The sequence below is a fragment of the Mycteria americana genome, chromosome 18 (genome assembly GCF_035582795.1).
Source record: "Mycteria americana isolate JAX WOST 10 ecotype Jacksonville Zoo and Gardens chromosome 18, USCA_MyAme_1.0, whole genome shotgun sequence".
Taxonomy (NCBI): domain Eukaryota; kingdom Metazoa; phylum Chordata; class Aves; order Ciconiiformes; family Ciconiidae; genus Mycteria; species Mycteria americana.
Window position 1 is genome coordinate 6,311,143 of NC_134382.1, and position 20,959 is coordinate 6,332,101.

At 39.8% G+C, this 20,959-nt stretch overlaps 1 protein-coding gene across 3 annotated transcripts in view; it reads right to left on the reverse strand.

Moving 5' to 3' along the window:
- The window catches only part of UBE4B (ubiquitination factor E4B), a 43,084-nt gene extending 22,449 nt beyond the window's left edge, over positions 1-20,635 (reverse strand). Inside the window, exons 1-8 of one of the 3 annotated variants that reach the window (XM_075520162.1) lie at positions 20,241-20,635; positions 14,006-14,192; positions 9,027-9,162; positions 8,397-8,484; positions 5,308-5,452; positions 4,306-4,534; positions 3,438-3,848; positions 2,449-2,562 (exon numbers count right to left, since the gene is read on the reverse strand). In XM_075520162.1, coding sequence (XP_075376277.1) covers positions 2,449-2,562; positions 3,438-3,848; positions 4,306-4,534; positions 5,308-5,452; positions 8,397-8,484; positions 9,027-9,162; positions 14,006-14,192; positions 20,241-20,264 — 1,334 coding nt within the window. In that variant the 5' untranslated portion in view covers positions 20,265-20,635. Of the gene's footprint in view, positions 1-2,448; positions 2,563-3,437; positions 3,849-4,305; positions 4,535-5,307; positions 5,453-8,396; positions 8,485-9,026; positions 9,163-14,005; positions 14,193-20,240 lie in introns of those variants that run through there. The other 2 variants (XM_075520163.1, XM_075520164.1) reach the window with 2 other exon arrangements.
- Between the last annotated feature and the right edge of the window lie 324 nt (positions 20,636-20,959).

Sequence of the window (20,959 nt, forward strand, 5' to 3'; positions counted from 1 at the left end):
ATGAAGACCAATTTATAAGCCCCAGATCTTAAACTGTAAAATAAGAGTATTTGTTTCCTTAACTGCAGCTTTTTAAAAACGTGTGTGAAACTACAAACGGTGTCATAACTGGAATTTCCTTTAAACTGTAAAATAATTTACATTTTAATAATCGAGCTGTACAAGTCTATTGTGCAAGCTTTACAGTCCAACCAATAAATCAGGGAAAGGTTATTACTGCTAAGCATCTGGTAGCTCAGCATGTTAAGAAACATAACTTCTAATAGCAGCAATCTTTTTTTGCAGAGAGAATTTGTTTTCAGTTATTCAATTAAAACTAATCCATGTAAAATGTAGCTCTATTAAAACAGTACTCAGTAACCATGAAATCATACACGTTTTCTTTTCTATAGTCTCTTTTAAACCTCTTGACTTCTCACATTCAGCTTAAAAATTACCCTTTTAAGAACTTCCATTTATATTAAAAAATACTACTTCTATAGTCATTCTGTTAATGATTTCATTGCAGCAGTAACTGAAATTATTCTAATGCAAAGCTCATACATGCTTCACACACATATGGAATGCCTTGGTATTTTCAGAAGGCAAGTTGTTGCATAATTGTAGTCACTGTGTTTACAATTTAACTAACATCTTACTGTCATCTGCAGAACGTCGGAATATAATTTACAAACTAAGACTCCAGAAGCATAGCAGCCTCAGAAATCCTTACCAAAGGCTTTGCAACTCAATCCAACATTTGGATTAAATTGCCAACAGGATAAGGATTAGACAAAACAGTGGGGAAAAATAATCCTAAATTCCACGTACACAAAAACCCCTAAACCTGTGTTACCAAGTTCACCCTCCTGAAATTAGACTGGAATGGAAAGGAGGAGATGCTATTGGAAGGTCTTCTAGTTATCAGTCCGACGTTAGCAGCAGCGTCACAACATACCACAGGAACAATCATAGACAGAAAAGCTAGTGGGGGGGAAAAAAGATCTCATACCAAGGCTTTTCGGGCACTCCCTGACATCGCAAGGAGCTTCCTGAAGTCTTGACCTCGCTTAGTTTTAAAAGGCTCAAGCAATTAGATTTCCCCTGACTTTTGCTGTAACTAAAATACTTCAAAGGGGACTGAATGTCTTGGAGGAACTCTTTTCCTCCCAGTTGTTCAACATGCATGTAGTCTTTAAAACTCTCATCTTGTTTCCCTTATAAATTTAAAAATTGCAACTGGCTCTATTAGGCTATGTGGGCAGCCATAGGCCACCTCAGAATTACCATCCACCATAACCAGTGGTCATAGAAAATGTTCAGGATACTAGTAAGACTACAAAAGTACTATTTTTCAGAAAAGTCTTCCTAAAATACATGGTTTCAATAGAAAACATTTCTTCCTTTCTCCAATTTGGGTTGATACAAAAGAACAGGGCATTTCTTTGGGAATTTTGGTGCACGCAACGAAGCTGATCAATGCTAAGTTTTAATGGGAAAATAAAGAAATGAATAATTTTCACCAACAGACTAATAAAGAACACAAATCACTTGGATATGACAAACAGTTTTGTAGGACGGCTGCTCATTTTTCACACCAAAACCTCAGTCCTAATACGAAAACATTTATCAGCCAAGACATTGCAGCATTACTCTGCAATGGAATGTAAAACTGGAGAAGATCCTACCCTGCCTTTACATTTCCAAAAGCTTTTTTTGCCTTGGCATATCCAGTGTTCCTCAGGTTTTTTGCACAGCTGTCTAGCTTCCAATAATGAACTCGCTAATATCAATTCTCATTTTGTTTTCACATATCTTAATGTCACACAAATGAAGGGGCTTTGCTATACAATTTGTAAGTCTCTGTTTTACAGTAAAATATTCTGCTCTTCCCCCTCCATTCTTGGCTGTTCCAACTACATCAGCCTCTACTACTTACCACGGCAAAGGACCAGTTTAAACCCTCTGGTGTGTTTTCTTTACAGGCTAGAGGAGTGATCCTCAGCTGTCAAGCAGCAATGAATCTTCACCAGTCATACTGTTTGCATCAGCTGGCCATTTGCCACTGGATCTTTTTCTACATGTTAACCTTTGTCCTCATTTTCCAGTTTTGGATAAGAAAACATGCACATGATGTACCACTGGTTTTAAAATTACAACCATGGGTGAATAATATTCCTTCTACTCATATAGTCAATGAGGAGTTCCACTCAAACATCATTTCAGAAACCATGCTCATTAAACCTAAAAGGCAGTATGATTAACATGTACTTTATCTTAGTCATCTCTTCAAAAAAGAGCTGACTAACTAGCATTCATTACACATGTTTATACACCATCTTAAAAACCCACCCAAGTCATCTCCTTGCCTTCAGTCATTTCCCAAGTTACTTTGAAGAACACTTGACACTACACACTGTTAGTTCCTAAGCAACCAGACATGCAGGTTACATTCTCTTTCTCCAATACCTGGACCCAAACTGGAAACAAGAAAAATCATCATCTTCATTTTCTTCATCACTACTGTCCTCAGACACATCAGAAACGGCAAGGAGGAGGAGGGAGAAAGGGTTGTCGTATATACTACCACAACAAAAATGAAAAAGCCCATCAGATCTTTTAAGCCAAAAGAAAAAGTAAATGGTAGCTTTTCTTTGTAAGTCTGCCAGAAATCATCTTCGAAACATGCAGACAACGGATAACTCCATGTTAGTAAAACCAAGACTATACTGACATGCTCTGTTACACTACTACAAGTTATTCACATATCAAAACACCACACGTTCAGAAACCAAAAATTTGAAAAGAATGTTGAAGACCTAATAAAAATTGTGGCTGAAGTGGGAATGTTTAGACATGACTGAATAATAAGTATTACAATTCTAAGCTACTGAACTTTGAAGCAGTGGTCTCAAAACCTTGCGTGCTCGTTTCTCCCTCCTGCAGGGACTGCGGATTCCAGGAGCAGCCAACAGAGAAAACGCAGTAGTACTTGGCCTGTCATACTGAAATAGGCTAATCTGTAATTTAAATCTATGCACCAGGGAATCAAATCTAACACAGTCCAGCAAGTAACAGCTTTCAACAAATCAACTAAAGCCCTACTGAGAAAACTGATTTCAAAGCAGGAGGTCTCTCTGGTTTACCATCCAGCAGTAGCAACTGAACAGAAAGCTAATAGTTTAACTGAAATGGATGTAAGAAGAAGAGGAAGTTAAAACAATATTGCTACCTTTAAAGTAATTACATTACACCTCAAATGCTCGCAGAAGCAGGTTTAATATTTTGGCAAAGATGGCTTGTTAGCAAGTCAATGTATTAGCACAAATCAAAACGCAGAAATCAACTCAGGGTAAGTAGGGTGAGCTCAGCACAAACATAAGTTCTTCCAAATTGCACTGTTATGCCACACCCTGCACAGCACACATTAAACACACTCTTTTGTTCTTGTGAAATACCTAGAAGGAATCCTGTTCGGTAAAGAAGAACGCCTGCGCAAGGTACTGGGTGAAGCAGTAAACAAAGGTGGACCCATTGCTGTGGGTCTCTGTCTGGATGTGATGACTGGCATGGCTGGAGGGCTAGCAGCCATGGCTGGAGGACTTGGTGAACTAGATGGGATGGAAATATTCAAGGAACGTGGGATGGAAGAAGCTGAAAAGCCGCCAGAATGGGCAACAGTGTATGGCCGGTACCTCGGAGAGGAAGGCTGCATCCAAGAAGGGCTTGTTGCTGTGAGGTGAGAGCTGACAGTAATGGAAGGCACAGATGTAGTGGCAACTGAACTGGCTGGTGGGGTAAGAGATGAACCAGTCATTGGTACATAGCTTGTGAAATTGGTAGTAGGAGCTGGACTAGTCCCATAGAGACTAAACCAGTTACAGGGGAAAAAGAAAAAAAAAAAGCAACGATTTAGGATATGCAGGAAAAGGGTGAAGAAGATAAAATGAGCAAGAGAAGCCCTTGCCCTCCTGATGACTCTTCAGCAATAATTCTGCAGCTCACACACATTATTCCTTTTTACTAACGTTGAATAAAACTATGTCACAATCTACACACTTAAGAGTCATAGCGTTCACTGATGCAAGTTAGGGATACTTCTCAGAAGGAAGCAGCTACATGGCTTTAACCTATCAAATACGCTTCAAGCCATGGTGATATAATCAGAAAAGGTGAAATGGAGTGACATTCACGTGAAAAAGAGTGAAGAACTTTAAAAGTCTATTCTATTTATTGTTCTTGGGACATTTCTATGCCCCTCTCTTTCTTCTAGTCTGCCAACTGATATTCAAGTGAAATCAGTATTCAGTTATAATCAGAAGTCACCTGGATAATGAACTGGAACCAAAGGAGCCCACATTACAGAACATAGGGCTGCTTCCTGGGTTAGAGCCCATGTTTAAAATCAGGCTTCTGTCAGGAGACCGGGCAGCTGCAGCAATTGGTTGTGATGTAGCCGTCAGGCTAGCAAATGGGTTTTCGTCCCTTGACTGGGTGGACATCATCAGCACTTCCATCAAAATCTGACCTATCAAGTCCTTAAAATCTGAAAACACTGTTAAGAAAAAAAGAAGAGAATTAGCATCCTCACCTACTGTATACTCACTACTATATACTCAGAGATTAGTATACAAAAATGTAAACATTATCAGAGATTTCAACTAAAAAGGACAGTAATTTACTTATGTGAAATTAAGTGCTGCTTTCAGCAAACACACTAGACTGATACTTACACCTATAATGATCACTCGGCCAATATTAACTAGGTTCTGAAATGAGAGCTACACAAAAATACAACTTTTATGGATAGTACAAAAGATCATAGATGACCTAATGTTGTTATTGTTGATTATTAAACTTGTCTTCTCTGTCCCTCTCGTATTTTCCCACCCTGCTGTTGAGTTGGGCAAGTTGTGTCATAAAGAAAGGAAAAAAACCACGCACACACCCCCCACCCCATATATGCCCACACATAAAATCACAATTTTGAATTTGGTCATACCTTATAGCTGACACGTAAATTATAATTCGTTATATAAAATAATCAGGAACACTGCAACATCAGCACACTAGTTTGACAACAGAAAACCTAACCAACAAGAGCACAGTAATTGACTAAAACAGGAGCTATGACAAATCAGTCCCATGTTCCTTTTTGGGGATCTCATTTCCTGCTACATCTGCTGCTGGCAGATATTGAAATCAAGCAAAGACCACAAGCAGGTGACTCTGGCATTGTAGGAAAGAGAGAAAAAGCTAAAAATAAGAGTAGGGAACATGCCAGTCACCTGAAACAATCCCTACAATGATAACAGTTCAGATACCTACCTTCCTTTGGGTTCTGCTTAAACTGGGCAGAGAGTGAATTCAGGAAGATAACATCTCTGTCTCGGTCCTTCCAAGAGACTCTGAAGATCTTACAGACCAGCTGTAAAGCTTGCTCCTCAGATACTTCAGACCCAGACAGAGGTTCCTTGGTTAGGGGGGGAATTAAAAAGAAGAAATCAACTTATTTGCAGTTGTATTAGTCAAGGCTCAATTTTATCAGATGCAGGTCATCTTTAAATGGCTTCAGACTAACTCTTAATGGCAGATTTTGTATACTTATAAAGGACTATAGATATGTTTGCCAAAATTTATTTGGAAAAAAAAAACCTTGAAGAAATACAAAAGAGATGCAGAAAAGATGTAGCAGAAATACACAAATCTAGTAGGAAGGAAATTCCCAAAACATGTTTGAAAAACGTATAATAAGAAGGAAAATTTAACCAAGATACCTATGATTTCTCCTTTAAGGAATTATTTGGGGATTCAAATTTTCATTACGCACAGGTATTTTAAGAGCTTCTTGTAAAAATGAAAGCACAGGAAGGAGTGAGCTTCCTCAAGTCTTTCCTGCTTTCAAATCTTTGCCCAAGATAAAGACATCTTTCACTTGAATCAAGTCAGGACAGGACAAAAGACTCAAGAATTTGCCTCATTCCCCTTTCTTCCAAAAAAGGAACATCATGTAAACTGTGTTCAAAATTAAAGACTAGTTTCTCTAAATGAAAAGCTAGTTTCTCTAGAAAGAATGCTACCATACATAGCGGCTAGCAAAGGTTAAATGGGAGGGTTCTTGCAATCCCAAGGCAGCTTTGAGTGTGCACCTAAAAAATGGTGGAATACGAAGAAATAAAACTCAAGTAATCACCCCTGTAATGTGAGGAGAGGCAGCATTTAAAAACATTTCCAAAACATACACGACAAGCCAGCAACATAACTCTGTCGTCCCCCTCCACTCTTCTACCAACACCGAAAAAGCAACACAAAACACAAACCAGACAATTCAGCTGCATAGAATTTCAAAGATGGAAAAGTTATAGCTTTGAGGTTATTTTCCTGCAAGAGTTCTCCTACGAGAGTTGTACGTATTTCCTAGACAAAAAAAAATTTCTGATATTTCACTAATAGAAGTGCATGTTGTACTGCTATATGTCATAATTCTTAAGATAGTAACACTCTTTTCTTTTGAAAAAATAAGTCAATGGGGAAGAACAAAATGCAGATTGGGAAAAAAAAAAAAAAGACAAGGTTGCCACTAAAAAGCTCCCTTTTTTCCTTTAAATTTGAGACCACCTAATGGCCACCAGGTAAGCTTAGAGTTAGAGACTTCCAGCAACTACCAGCACTGTACCCTTGTCAAAAGCTTTCCCTCAAACCATTTAATAAACAAAAAATTTTGGCATACTAATACATTTTTTACTTAATCACTCTACTAGTATTCTACTGTTTTCATGTACTTCTACTTCTCCTGCCTATTTCTGCAAAGGCGGCTTTATTGTTGACATCATTTTGCATGCAGATAACCAGGCAAGAAAATTTTTTGCTCATTTATGAGGACTATCCTGTCTCCTATCCACTTAACTTTTTGGTGTCTCCAAATGAGTAAGAGGAATTGAACCAAGCTTGCAAAGCTTTATTTTACTTGGCACTGCTTCCCCCCCCCTTTCAAGATTGTCCTTGATTCCAAGTTATTTATTTCACAGTAGCACAACGCAAGCTGTCCGACAGCCTGATCTGCAGCTAGGAATTGACTGGAAAGGATTCTGCGGCAGGGTTATTGCTACATGGCTTTAAGCCAGGCTTTTACCAACTGACCTTATTACTGACAGTGCAGGAATAAACAAAGACATCTAATGAGCACTGCAAGAATTGTTGTAGAAACTTCTCTCCACTACACTGATGTCCCATTTCTTTATGGCTTTATTTCACATGGGCCTTAAAATCAAATGACAAAGAGGACAATTTTAGGAGTGAATTAGAGCTTTGTACTTTCTTTCTTTTTCTACTTTAAAGGGTTCTACCACATGTCCAAACCTTGATAGCTAAATATTCTTATTTATTTTCTTATAATATCATTAAGAAAATCTTATTATATAGCATTACTTCAGCACACGTAACATTTGAAGCAGTACTTTGTTAGTAGACCTCTAAATGCTACACAAATAAGCTGCAACAATCTTCAGAAGTGTCTTAAAAATATTTCTTCAGGCCTACTGCATATTAAAAACAGGCTGCCCAGGGAAGTGGCTGAGTTGCCATCCCTGAAGGTATTTAAAGGACGTTTGGATGAGGTGCTTAGGGACATGGTGTAGTGGTGGGCTTGGTAGTGTTAGGTTTACGGTTGGACTTGATGATCTTAAAGGTCTTTTCCTACCTATACAATTCTGTGATTCTGTGAAAAACACAGATCTGGGCATTAATAGGTCACTTTGTTGTAGGATACAGAACAAAAACATTATCTTCAGAGTTTTCAAGTATCATTCATAAACCAATTTGAGACAATCGAAATGCAGCTTTGATATTGGACGTTTTGACTTTTTTCCTTCCCACAAATTTTTATGAGGAAATGCAGTGAAGAAATTGTTCACAGATGACATCTGAGGGCTAGTTCCACCCTCTCAAAAGCATGTATTCAAAATACAGAGATAATTGAACCCACTGCAAGCTAAAACTCTGCATCACTCCTCCATCCTAAATCCTTTGTTCCTGTTTCTATTCCACTATTTGGAACGCTTACCACACACAGTTCTAGTAAAGAAATTTCTCCAAAAAACAATATTGTCCCTTTTGAGAAAGAAGCAAAGGCAAAGCAAGGCCCAGGAATATCACAGATTGCAAAGTTGAAGCCATGTAAGGCTACGTCAGTGAGGGAAAACACAACAACATAAGCAAAGTCTGAGGCGAAGTCTTCATAAAAAAAAGTTAACTTTTTACGTAACAGAAGCATGTATTACACTGAATACCAAAAACACAGCACTGTTAACTCCACACTGCATAGTCTGACAGGTTCTCCCATGAAATCCTGAAGCTCGATGTTACAATAACGTACATATGTAGTCTGGAAGAGAACAGCCAACAGAAAACAGACTAACCTTATCCGTCAGACTCCTTTTCTCTCTGCGATCATTCTCATCAACCTCCATGTTTTCAATTCCTGAATCCACATCTACCTGGGACATACTGCAAGTGGAAATAAGAGAAGAAGCCCATTAACTTGTAGAAAGCCACAGACATCCTCTGTAAGATGCTGACTGAAGGAATGTCACCTTAAGTAGAAGCAGCAGAGAAAAACCAATGCAACGGGAACAGCCATATGCACAAACAGAAATTAAAATCCCCAGTTGATAAATGCTTCTCATATTTATTTTGAATTTGAAAAACACGACACTAAATTTCTTCAGCAGGCAATATAAACTACACAGCTATCGCATCCCATAACCTTTTCTTTTTTAAATACAGTAGCTGAATTACCCCCACCAGACATGCTCATCGCTTAATGTCCAAGATAATGCTTTGTCTTTTATCACTTTAGGTCAGAAATTCCCATTAAAACCAGACTAGAAAAAGTATTACAGTCATCTAAACAGTGTGTCATTTTTAAGCATTTAACCCTATTGCATTAACATGGCTGGAAGTGAGAAATGGCAGAATATTTTCCTGTGTAAGTGGTTTTGATTAGCATTGCGCAATATTTGCTGGCTTATACAAGCTGCATTTTTTACCTTTTCTCACAGGAGACACTATCAATATCCATGCTCTGAGACCGAGAGAGAGACTGAGATTGTGTTTCAAGGCTGTTAGATGGAGAACTGCTGAGTGAACTCACTCCTTCGCTGCTCTGGCTTCGGTGGGCTACTCCTAGAGAAAAGGCACCACCAAGATTACTACTACAGAGATGAGAAGGCACTACATAATTATTTGGATGGAAAAGGAGAGGAAATACTGTTTTTCAATCCAGCTCTTAAGCATTCTTAGTAATGCATTAGGAAATAAATGTTAATAATATTCACATTTGACTACAGATAATCACATTTTCTACATCCCCTGGCAGCTTACAGGAATGCTTACCTGCATTACAACACAGAGAACAAAACTAAATTTGCATCCGTGAAGTGCTCAGAGATTCACTCCCATAAAAAAAAAAAAAACACTAGCAAATTGATCTTTTATAAGATTGCTCTGCATACTACCTTAAGACTTTGTCGAAGCCCCTCTAAAGTCAGTCCTGTCAGAATAGGACTTCACGCTGGGTCATAACAACGGAGTTAACTTGGCAGAGGATACAGCACAAAACTAATCTGAGTTCTGATAGTCTTCCCACAAAACCTCCCACAATTTACTGGGAAATTATCAGTACTTTTCCTTCACCACAAGAATAAAATAAGCATCCAAGAAGCCCTTACAACGTGCACTAAGTGCAACACCAGCACATGGAATGCAATATAATGGCTCTGGAGCATGGCTGATGAGTGTCAGGATATGACCAGATGGATTCACTTTGCAATGAAGACTTCTTCAGAGATATGTTAGATGCTACAACAGTAGGAGGAAAGTTAGATGCATAATTCCAAATAATCCAGAAAAAGACTTGCATTCAATAACAAAGGAAAGTTGAATGAGTCCTACAAACATCTAAATGGAGAGGGCTCTTAAGTGTAGTCTATTCCTAAAATTTGTGCCTAGTGACACTGTTGGAAGTCATGATTTATAATAAAGTAGCATTAACTGCAAGCCGCAGCTGTAGTTGTATCAATATCAGGTATTTGCATGTCAGTAAACAGACTTCTTGAAGGAGCAGAAAAAAAGGTATTATTCATCTATCTGTTTAAAAAGAAAGCAGCAGTGATTTCAATCCTTTGGGTTCTTTCGCCTGCAGTTTACAAGACATTCCCCAAACAGTATTAGGTTTCAGGTGAGAAGTGTAAAACCAGATTGACGACCTATTTTTAAATTCCAGCACTGGCTGTGTTTCAGTGTTACTACTGAAAAGTGCAAGCCTGTCCCGCGTTTATGGAGGGATATTCTGAAGTTAATAGTGGGGGCAGCAAAACAGAACAAATCAGGATTATGCTCTTTGACACAAGCTGTTTGCTTTCAAGCACCCTTTCCAAAGCTTTTCTAGGTCTTGAAACAATTCATTTTACAGGAACAAAACTGCAGAAGGCAGAAAAATCCCATTTAGAAGACAGTTTGCTGAAGAACAACTAGATATTCAGCATGGGAGGTAGGAAAAGTTGCCTCACTCTACCACTTTGAAACTCCTGTTTTACTTCCCTGAGTATAAAAACAGTCTATATTTAACTCTTTATATTAGGCTGGATATTAGTAGTACCCAGAAAACACTCAGATCTTCAAATAAAAAGTAGAAAAGATGTGCAAGGTAAAATTAATTTGCACTGGTATTCAGAAAAGAATTTAACAAGCATATTGTCCAAGCACCTATGTTCTATAACTGAAGACATGTAAAAGCACTCTAAGGTATAGCAGGACAACACAGAATGCATATGTAACTTGCACCTATCACAAAATACTTGCTAAATGTAAATTTTACTCAGTTTTGTTTAAAGCTTTTATGCTTTGGTTAGTAATTTTAGGGCTGTAGCTGGGTATTATCATTCATGAACAACATTCAAACAACACTCTTGAGCCCATTAGGTTTTCAGTGTGAAAAGAAGAATAGAGATAGGAACCGAGGTCCTCCAAGAAAAGTTAGATTTCACTTAAACACCTATTTGCCAATATTAAATGTCTGCAAAAGATTTCACCCAGGAAGCAGGAAAATGTCAAGAAAAAACTCCGTTTCAATTATAAACAGTTCTTTCCTCCAGTCCTGGAATTTTAGTGATGCATATTACACCTTTGACACTGAAAGTCCTCGCACAAGGCACAGGCCCAAAGCCTAGTACAGTTTCTCCACAAAACCAAGGATATCGAAATATCAGGTACAGTGTCTGAACTGAGCAAAGCTGCTCAGGTCAATCAGGTTAAATAAAAGCAACTTTCAAAAGCAGAACTTAAGTCATGTAGTTTCCCTAGAGATAACACCCAGCAGAAGTATTCTGTCCATGGCAGGGGAAGGCTGACTTCAGCGGGGTATGCCAGCATGTCGCCGATTTAAGATATCCCAGTTACAGCCTTGTTTTCCTTCAGTACATCATCGATTACAAAGGGACAGTCTTCCTTGAGTCCTCCTTCTCTCCTCCTCCCTCTTCCCAAAGAAAAAGCTAGCTAAGTCAGTGGATAAAGAGACCAGAGCAAACATGGCTCACCAGGGTGAAGTGCATTGTTCTGCATTCCCTTGGGGTCTCACTCCCACTGCCAGGAAAATGTACTTTAACAGTTATACTGCAGCACTCATTAACAGGCCTCTTCAAACAAACAGTCCTACCTGCCACCTCTTCACAACAAATCTTCCAGAATTTACTTGCATCTGTACTTTGCTGGATCAGGTGTACAATAAAATATCTGACACCCAAAGTTCCAAGTTTTCCTTTGGGGGGAAAAAAAAAAAAACCAAAACCACACACACCCCAGCATACAGAGACATGCAAAAATCATGAAGACCACAGGCCCAGTATGTGCAGCTGTCATTGATACACTGTCTTATTGATACACTGTCTTTAGGCTCTCCAAAATATTTTCAAAATACATAGAAAATTATCATGTTTTCCATGAAATTGATGCGTTAAGTCTGATCTCACGATGGCATGCAACGTCTTATAAAAATGGATGCTTACAAGGATACTATTCTGCTGGGACTGCTCTCTCTATGTCCAAATGAATTAAAATCCTCTGCAGTCATTTTAGCGTACTGCTCAAAGGAACTCCTGCAAACCACACAGCATTAGCTGAGTCTTCATTTATGCTGAAGAAATGCAGCAGATAATCACTTGTGAACATTTTTTCCCTGATCTATTCCCTAATTTAACCATATCTCTTACCCTGGTGTGAAAAAGACACACATTATTCAATTGCTGCAGTGAACGGCGCTGTAGGAAGCAAACACTATACTGACTAGGTAACTTCGTTTGTGGTCATCACACAGCCTAGTCTGCATAGTTAGGTACCGTCCAGCGCAGACAGATGAATTCTTAAAACAAAAGCCTCTGTGGTCTTACTTATCTAACCGCTTCAAACCATCATAAACCTGTCTGCCAATACATGAACATTTCTACCTTCAGCTACGCTTCCACACCTCCTGCTCTGTTGGCATTATTGTTCATACAGTTGTGCAGTAAGACGGATCAGGACCTCAGCTATTTGAAAACTAACTATTTATTTTTCCTGGGTTAGTTTTCGCCTGGATTAAGTCCATGATCCACCTCACCAAACAGTTGCCATGGACAGCAGAGGGAGAGGCAGTGAGAAATACTCCTTTCAGCAAGAGTAAGGCCTAAGATGGATTAAAACAGTCATGTAACCACAGGGTGAGCGAAGCGAGTAAGTGAACTCTGCGCTGTTCTTAAAAAAAAAAAAGTCACCTTTGCTTCTGGGTTGCTGTCTGTAACAATGAGGACAATACACAGTGTTAAATTCCATCTGCAATGAGCTTTTCTCACTAAATGCTTTTGATAGCTTTTCTCTGTCCTGCTTTGGATACAAAGCAACAAAATAAGCAGGAACGAGTCACTTCCAGTTATTTCCAAACAGCACTGTAATTTAATTACAAGATTTAAGCTTGTAAATTACTGTACTTGCCAAAGGGAAAAACATAAAATTTCAGAAAGCAAATAGGTAAATAAATAGATAAAGAATTCTACATACGTATCAAAGAGCATTGGAAAAAAATATTACTTTTATAAAATTATTAGAAATCATATTGAAAACCTGTTTAAAACAATCTTGACATTTGTTTTGAGATTGGTTTTGTGCACCTCTTAGCTTAGTAACACAACATGCAAAACAATTTAAGTTTTCAGATAAAGATCACAATACTGGAAAACACACCAATTTGTTTTGATTTCCAAGACAGCCAACTTGAAATCAAAATTGTTATATTTTTTAGGTCAAAAGTGGTATTATATATAAGAATATTGTCTTCACCTCTCTAGAGCAACCCTCCCAATTTTCCACACTTTCTGCATTTGTCTGATTTTAATAGATCAGGTATTATTTGTATCTTCTGAAATAAATACCATTTGTAAATATCCTACTTCTATTCACTCCAGTAAATAGGGAAATTGCCAAAGTAATACAAAGGAGAAAGCAAATACTTTATTCTTACATTGACAATGCAGAGTCACAGCCTACTATTGTTAATTGTGCCAATGCTAGTAATTAAAGATCAAAAACGAACTTGGGACTGATTGCTAAAATGTAACTAGAAACCAATCAATAAAAACTGTGTTGCAAGACTGAAAAGGGTTTTTTCCCCCGTCTCCTTGACAGATTGGCTTTCTTTTCTGTAATATTCTGTAGTACTAAATTGTATTACAAACTTCTTCAAGCTTTGGTAGCCCTTATTTTAAATGCCATTAGTTTACTTATACCTGGAAAACAATTGTATCTAACCATTTATTATTTGGAAAATGAAAACAAAAAAAAGTACCTTCATTCACCATTTTAGAATGTTTCTTTCTGAAAATTATTTTTAGTAACAGCAGAAATAACACCAGTAACAGTGTTCATGTTCTAAAGGAGTTGCATAATAGCTTTCAGTAGACATACAGTAATAATTTTTGTCCCCAACACGCCAGCCTACCTGATGCACCAATTGGAGAGGTAGCTGGGGTCATGCTATGGACATTTAGGCCTAGACTATGGGATGGCCCCGGGGCCGGTGCTACTACAGGTGGTCCGGGTGGGGTCTCTCTCTGCGGTGACGTAAGCGGCGTAGTAGGCTGGGAAGATGGTCCGCCTGCCAAGCGAGCAAGGCGCCTTCGACGAATCTGCACAAAGGAAATCAAACGACAGCAAATCAACCAGTCGGTTTGCACGTAGATACGCACACGCGCCCCGCGGTCGCCCTTTGGCCCTCCTAGACAGCAGGGGTGTTCACTCCTGCGAAACCGCAAATACAGAAGCTTCACTCCATCGCCTGCTAAATGGAGCCGAGTCTTACCGCCATTTCTCTGTTCTGTGTGACAATACTAAAATACCCTTGATGTTTAGAGTTTAAGTCTGTATTTGCTGCCTCGGAAAACCATTTGCGCTAGAGAATACTGCGTTTGTCCCTCGAACGGTTGTCTAAGACAAATTTAACATTTACCGCTCAGCAATTTCAAAACCTGTAACGCTCCCCCCCATTTATTTTGGTGTTTGAGGAAACAAACTGCATTAATCTGATAAAAGGGACAACATGAACATGACCTTTGCCTTAATTTCACACCACATGACACTAATAAAAACACCCGTGCTAAAGAAGATGCAGTTGAAAGTTAAAGACCACCGCTGTCCAAGTTCACCTGAAACAGATCTGCAACACTAAAAATATACAACTCATCTGCTGGACAGAGGCACCTTGAGAAGCAAAGACAGACGGTAAATAGCATCTTCTCATCACCTAGACACATTCCAGCACATAGAACTTAAAACACAGTTCTTGCACGTTACTAGCAAGACGGAGAAGCATCTGCCTTCAAAATCCGACTTCAGAAAACTGTTATGAACCTATTTATTAAAATTAGTATGTGACCACATAACACTAATATTATACATGAAAAAGAAATAGACAAAATAAAACTTATAAAACTCATAAATTATAAGTGCTTCAAGTGATACTTGAAGCATAAACGAAAAACAGAAAAGAATTTATTTATTATCACAGGCTGCCTCAGAGGATCTGTTCCTAAAGCTTACATCTTCAGCTCAAAATAGGCCCAGCACAAAATAAAAGTATCATATTTGAGTGTGTCCACTCCCTGCAAAAATGAGCAATTAATGTTATTCCTTCTTTGCATTACGATATGCCAGCACTGCATGCAATGTATCAGTTTTCATTTCTGCTCGTAATCCTAAAGAACTGCCAAGCAAGTGAAGGAGCAAACAAAAGATTTGTGTCAAGTCGATGTCTATGCTACGTTACCGTAGTCGTTTAATGGCCTGTGAAACCTACCCCAATAGGAACAAAAACAGATCAAATTGAATCAGACTTCAAAAACTGTAGGAAAATAGACTCTGGAACTACATCTCCCTCCATGACAGGTGTCACCACATGAACATGAAAGGCAGCTAGAAAATAAATTCCTTTTTTTTTTTTTTTGTTCTTAAGACCAAAAAAAGGTTACGATTAGAATGTCCTAATCCCACCAGCTTGTCAAGCAAAATAGGGGAGCTTATTGCATAAATAAATTCTTTAGCTTTGCCATAAGCAGAAGCTGTACATATTAGGGCCTCTGAAGTTATTTAAAAATACCTTAATTTTTCTCCACTTTTATCTTGCATATTAATTTTTCAGCTATTTATCTGAAAAAACTACAGAACTATCTCACCCCTCAGAGGCATATCTGAGAAAATGCTAGCTACACGTCCCCATATCCATTTTCCCTACTGCTGAATCCAAATGAAGTGTTCATAGCTCACAAAGCTGTACCAAAAATATTACCAGTAAAACAACCTAGCTGAATTAAAATCTATTTGAATTAGGGGCTTGAATTAAAGTTTTAAAAGCCATTTCTTTACCATTCAACTGATCTGTAACCATGTTCTTCAGATAAAGGAATGGCAGGGAGGAGTGGAGGAAAAAAAAAAATACAAATACACACACAAACAGCCCATATATGCAGAAGTGGCTGAGGGAGAAAGATGAAGATTAATTACGTAAAAAGCAAGAAAAATACATGTGATGTGAAACTTTTCCACAACTGTTCATATTCATTCTTGCTAGCTAGTTCCAAATCTGACGTTACGAAGGAAATATGTGAGAAGAAAAGGCATAGATAATAATCAATGTATTTATCAATTTATTCTCAAATACAGTCAAACGTTGATTACTCAAACAAGGTCATATCCCCCACAAGGTATGATTTGCACAAAAACTCTCTTCACCATCTCCCAGCTTCAAGCAGATAATTGAGGTCACTTGTGCCACTCAGCATTCCTTCACCTACAGTGCTAGGCTAGACCAATGCCAAAGTTACATCAAAACCAGCCGCAATCATCGCTGTTGAAACAAGAGGACACTAAGACGAACTTTCTGCCTTGTATTTGTCGCTCTTAGTCCATCAACCACACATCTTTCTCATGGACGAATCCCCCAGACCGTAACCTGCCCTGAAAAAAATTCTGAAAAGGGCATGGAACAAAGAAATCTGCACAGACACAGAGCTGCTTTTAGATAAGATATGGCAATTAAAATCAATACAAGATTTCTCCCTGCCCCTTTAAGGATGATAGGCAAATTATACTTATCTTCCTTACTGCTGAACAAATTAAAATATAAATAAACTCAGAATATTTTTTCCACTGAAAGAGACAGCTTTCACAACTGAGGGTACATTTAGCGGTTGTTAAAGGACCAGATTTGGTTCTTAGATACCCTGAGTTGTCATATTCCTTTAGGTTTAGAGAAATTTATCACAGAAATCTGAAATTTGATCTGAAGATTAGAAAGTTTTAAGTAAGAGAGAAAAAAGGGGAGAAACAAAGATATTATGCTAGAAAGGCAAATGTGCAGGTTGAAAGAGAAGTTTGAGAATACAGCATAAAACTGGTGCACATGTTCTATCCGGCTAATTCCCTTGTGCCTTAAGACTAAAGAGCATCACGACAAGGGCAGTAAGATAGGCTTTATGCTCAGGGCACAACACGGGGACTCAGAAGACGTAGCTTGTTTGCACAATCCCAGGCACAAATGAGGCCCCAACCTGTTGTCTTCGTCTAACACAAATACCATATGTTAGAATTGTGTGACCTGTTCTCATTTTAGACTGAATGACTCTCCAAATTACCATGACCAAACACATAGCTGGGTTCTTTTAAATATTTTCTTAGGGAAGTTTAGGGTACCTCAATAATACCCAACACATGATTTCAGCAATAAGTACTGGTAATAGTCACATATGACAAAGCTGTTATGTATCATTATATTACCTAACAGTGACAAGTTATTTGGTACTAATGATTACATAGGCTATGGAACAAACAATGCCCATCTCCCCTACAGAGCACAACTCCATAATATACAGTTTAAAAGGTTAATTAAAAAAATCTAATTGGTTGAATGGAAAAAGCACATTGTTTTTTAATTAGTACAGTTTTTGCTGGACACATCTGGACTACAAATAGTAGCTTTCAGAAATACATTTTTGATCTTATTGGACTTCTTAAAAGCTGTTAGCTGGACACACTACAACAAAAAATGTAAAAATAGCACCCTGTTAAAAACAGTTAAATGATAATTTGATTATGCAGCAGACCAACAAAGATACAACCAGGAAGACTGGTCCCGCAGGCTCACACACTCTCAGTTAAAAAAAAATTCTGTATCAACATCTGCTTTAGTGGCAACTGCTTAGTGAGACTCTAAGGATTCTTTTTATTCTACCATAATCATAGAAGAGTTCCAAATCTCTACAATATAGGATAATTTGAATGGATAGCTTTATTTTTCTTGTATTCATTAGAGCATGTTAAATTGGTTTAAGAAATGCTTCATTTTCTGGTGACACTGCTCACGTTCTGTGCTCAGAAAACACTACTCTAAACTACTCAATCATATAAGTTTATAATTTATTTTAACATATAATTTAACATATAATGTCAAAAGATGCTAAATTAACATCATCCTTTCCCACTTTATTCTACATTTGGCTTGATTCTGCTTTTTTCTATGCAGTCCCTATTCTCATCTTGTGCTATCTACCACTTGTGCTAAAATTCACGTACTAAAAAGGAATTTTCTTTTCTCCCCTCGTAAAGATTTTAGTATGGTCTGTAGTGAATGACAGCTTCTAGTGCTTTAACAATGCAAACACTGAGAAAATTTCAGTGAGAGACACTGTTGATAGCAGTGGAAAATACCTTCCTGAAGCTAAAATATATCCTATAACCCCAAAAACACTATCAATTGTATCTGCCTCTCTTCTTTTTAAGTTACAATCTGTTAATGTTATACTTAATTATGGTTCAATATAAGAAGATATTCTAATCTACAAAAAGCTTGCAATTAATTTCAGCTTTAGTTAAGTGGTTTTTTGCCTTCAGTCACTGCCAGACAAAAAGTTTGAATCAGACAGAAGTCACATATAACGTATTTTAGAAGGCTATTTTTCCCACACAGTCCACCTCTGATTCAGGGTCCACTGCATCAAGTAACAGTAAAGCGGAGATATGAAGGAATATTAAAACAGACTTGGCTGTGACTTTTCAATGAGGGGTCCGTTAACAACAGAAAGTGACAGTGTGACTCTCTTAAAATGATATAAGATTAAGTTTGTCTCAAGCAATCACCTAGAAGACCAGTCAGCTTTGGTCCTAGCTGAACTGTAGTAGAAAGACACAGAAAAACTTGAGTCACTTGAGACAAATATTTTGCCAGAAAAGGTAGATGAGTCCCTACTGGAGAACTCATTTTCTGCAGCCTCAGTTCCATGATGCAATGGTTTTGATGATGTCAGTAATTTGCTGAAGCAGTGACACAAACAAGCTTACATAGGTTAAATAATTCTGAAATTAACCATAAAACATCTCATAATCAGATGCAGTTTAACGATCATGTTTGCATGTAAACAAAGTACTCATGAAATACACCTATAAAATTAGAAATCCCTTTTCACAGCAGAAATTACAACACAAGCGTCCTATCCCACTCTGCCCAACATGGGAATTGTACTCCTTTTCTCAAGGCTTCCATAGAGTATGAGGACCTTAATAAAGTAAATAGCATGAAGTATTTCCTCCTAGTTCCTGCTGCAATATAGTAGGATTGCTAAATCATGATGTACAGTGTAATCAAAAACATCTTAACTTTTTGGAATACAAATCTGAGTGACGACAGCAGCCACCTTGCTCTACAATCCTGCCATAAGATATGGTACAGAACAAGAACAACTCCTTTTGATCCTCCCTGGAGTATAAGTACAGCAATGAGCCTATGCTGCAGCTGGCCCAATACAATACACTTTATATGTACGCAATACACTTTAACATGAAAATATTATTTTAAAAGAGATGAGGGAAGATTTGAAGTTGTATATGATTTGGGTATTACACTGGGACAGTGGGAAACTCCCTATATCCTGATCTGTACCACGATGGAATTCCTTCGAGTCCTCCAATACACGAGCAAAACATAAGACCTTGGTCTACATTTAACAAAAAGAAAAAAGGGAAAGCACCACCATTTAGAAGGAAGAAACAGTTCACATTTTTCCATGTCAGATGTTTGTCAATCACAACAAAACACCTATAACTCTTAAGTGCAAGAACAAGAGGTTGAATTAAAAAAAAAAAAAAGTAAATCAAAGGAAGCATCGGAAAACTGGCAAGCCCGTTTCAAACTGTTTCAAGAAAAAATGGTATTAAATGTAAGACCACACACACATGCCTTGCTTCTCAGCAAAGAGCCTGAGGAAGCAAGATTTTAAGTGTTTTACGATGTTAAAAAGTAGGGGGTTTTTTTAATCACACACAGAGAATATATAAAACGCCTAGCGCTGAACACAGAAAAGAGACATCCACCAGACAAAGACTACCTGGCAGATGGAAGCAGAGAATAAACAATTAGCCAGGCGAGAAGCAACTCAACCCCATCGACCAGCCAGGGGGCCGCGGGTCAGGGACAGGACGGAGAAAGGCAGCACACGAACACCACCGAGCACAGACCCCGGGCGAAGGCACAGCGCCTCGGTAACGCTCCTTCCCACGTACACGCTTCACCTTGGGGTCGGGAAGAGGGCCCAGGAATAGGCCGGCGCCCTCTCCCCGCGGGGCCCGGCCGCCCCCGGCGGCGCCTGCCTCCCGCCCGCCCCCTCGGGCCCCGGGCCCCGCAGACTCACCTCATCCGCGCTCAGCTCCTCCATCGCCTTCCTCTTAATGGTGAAAGGAGGGAGGGCGCTTTCCTCTGCCCCGCCGAGGGGCAGCTCCGAGGAAGCGCTCTCCTGCCGCCTCTGCCCCCCGGGCCGCCTCACAAGGGCATCTCCGGGGCGGCCGCGCCGCGCCTCGCCCGCCGGCAGCCGGCCCCGCCGCCGCCGCCCCCGGCCCGCTCCCTGCCGCCCGCGCCTCAGCTGCCGCCGCACCCCGCCGCGGCCGAGGGGGAGCCGTCCCCCGGCTGCCCCAGCCCGCCCGCGCCCCTCGGCCTCGGCCCCCGCCCGCGCCGCGGCCCCTGCCCCGCGCAGAGATTATTCATCAAAACAAGAGGGCGGCAGCGGCCATCTTGGGGCGGGATCACGTGAGACCGCCGGGCGCCGCGGAGGGAGCCGGGCATGCCGGGTCCCGCGCTGCGCAGACCAATGGCAGCGCCGGGAGGCGGGGCGCAGCGCGCGGGAGGGGCGGGGCCCAGCGGCTCGTCGTGGCGGCGCGGGATGGCCGGCCCGCGCGCGTCATGGCAACGGGGGCGAGGGCGGTGCTGAGGGGAGGTGGCCGTGAGGGGCGGGAGAGGGGCGGGAGGAGCGAGGGGGCGAAGGCCGGGGAGGGGGCCCGGGGCAGCGGGGAAGGCGGGCGGGGGAGCGGGTCGGTGAAGGGGGGGGGAGAAGGGCGGGAAGGAGGGCGGGAAGGA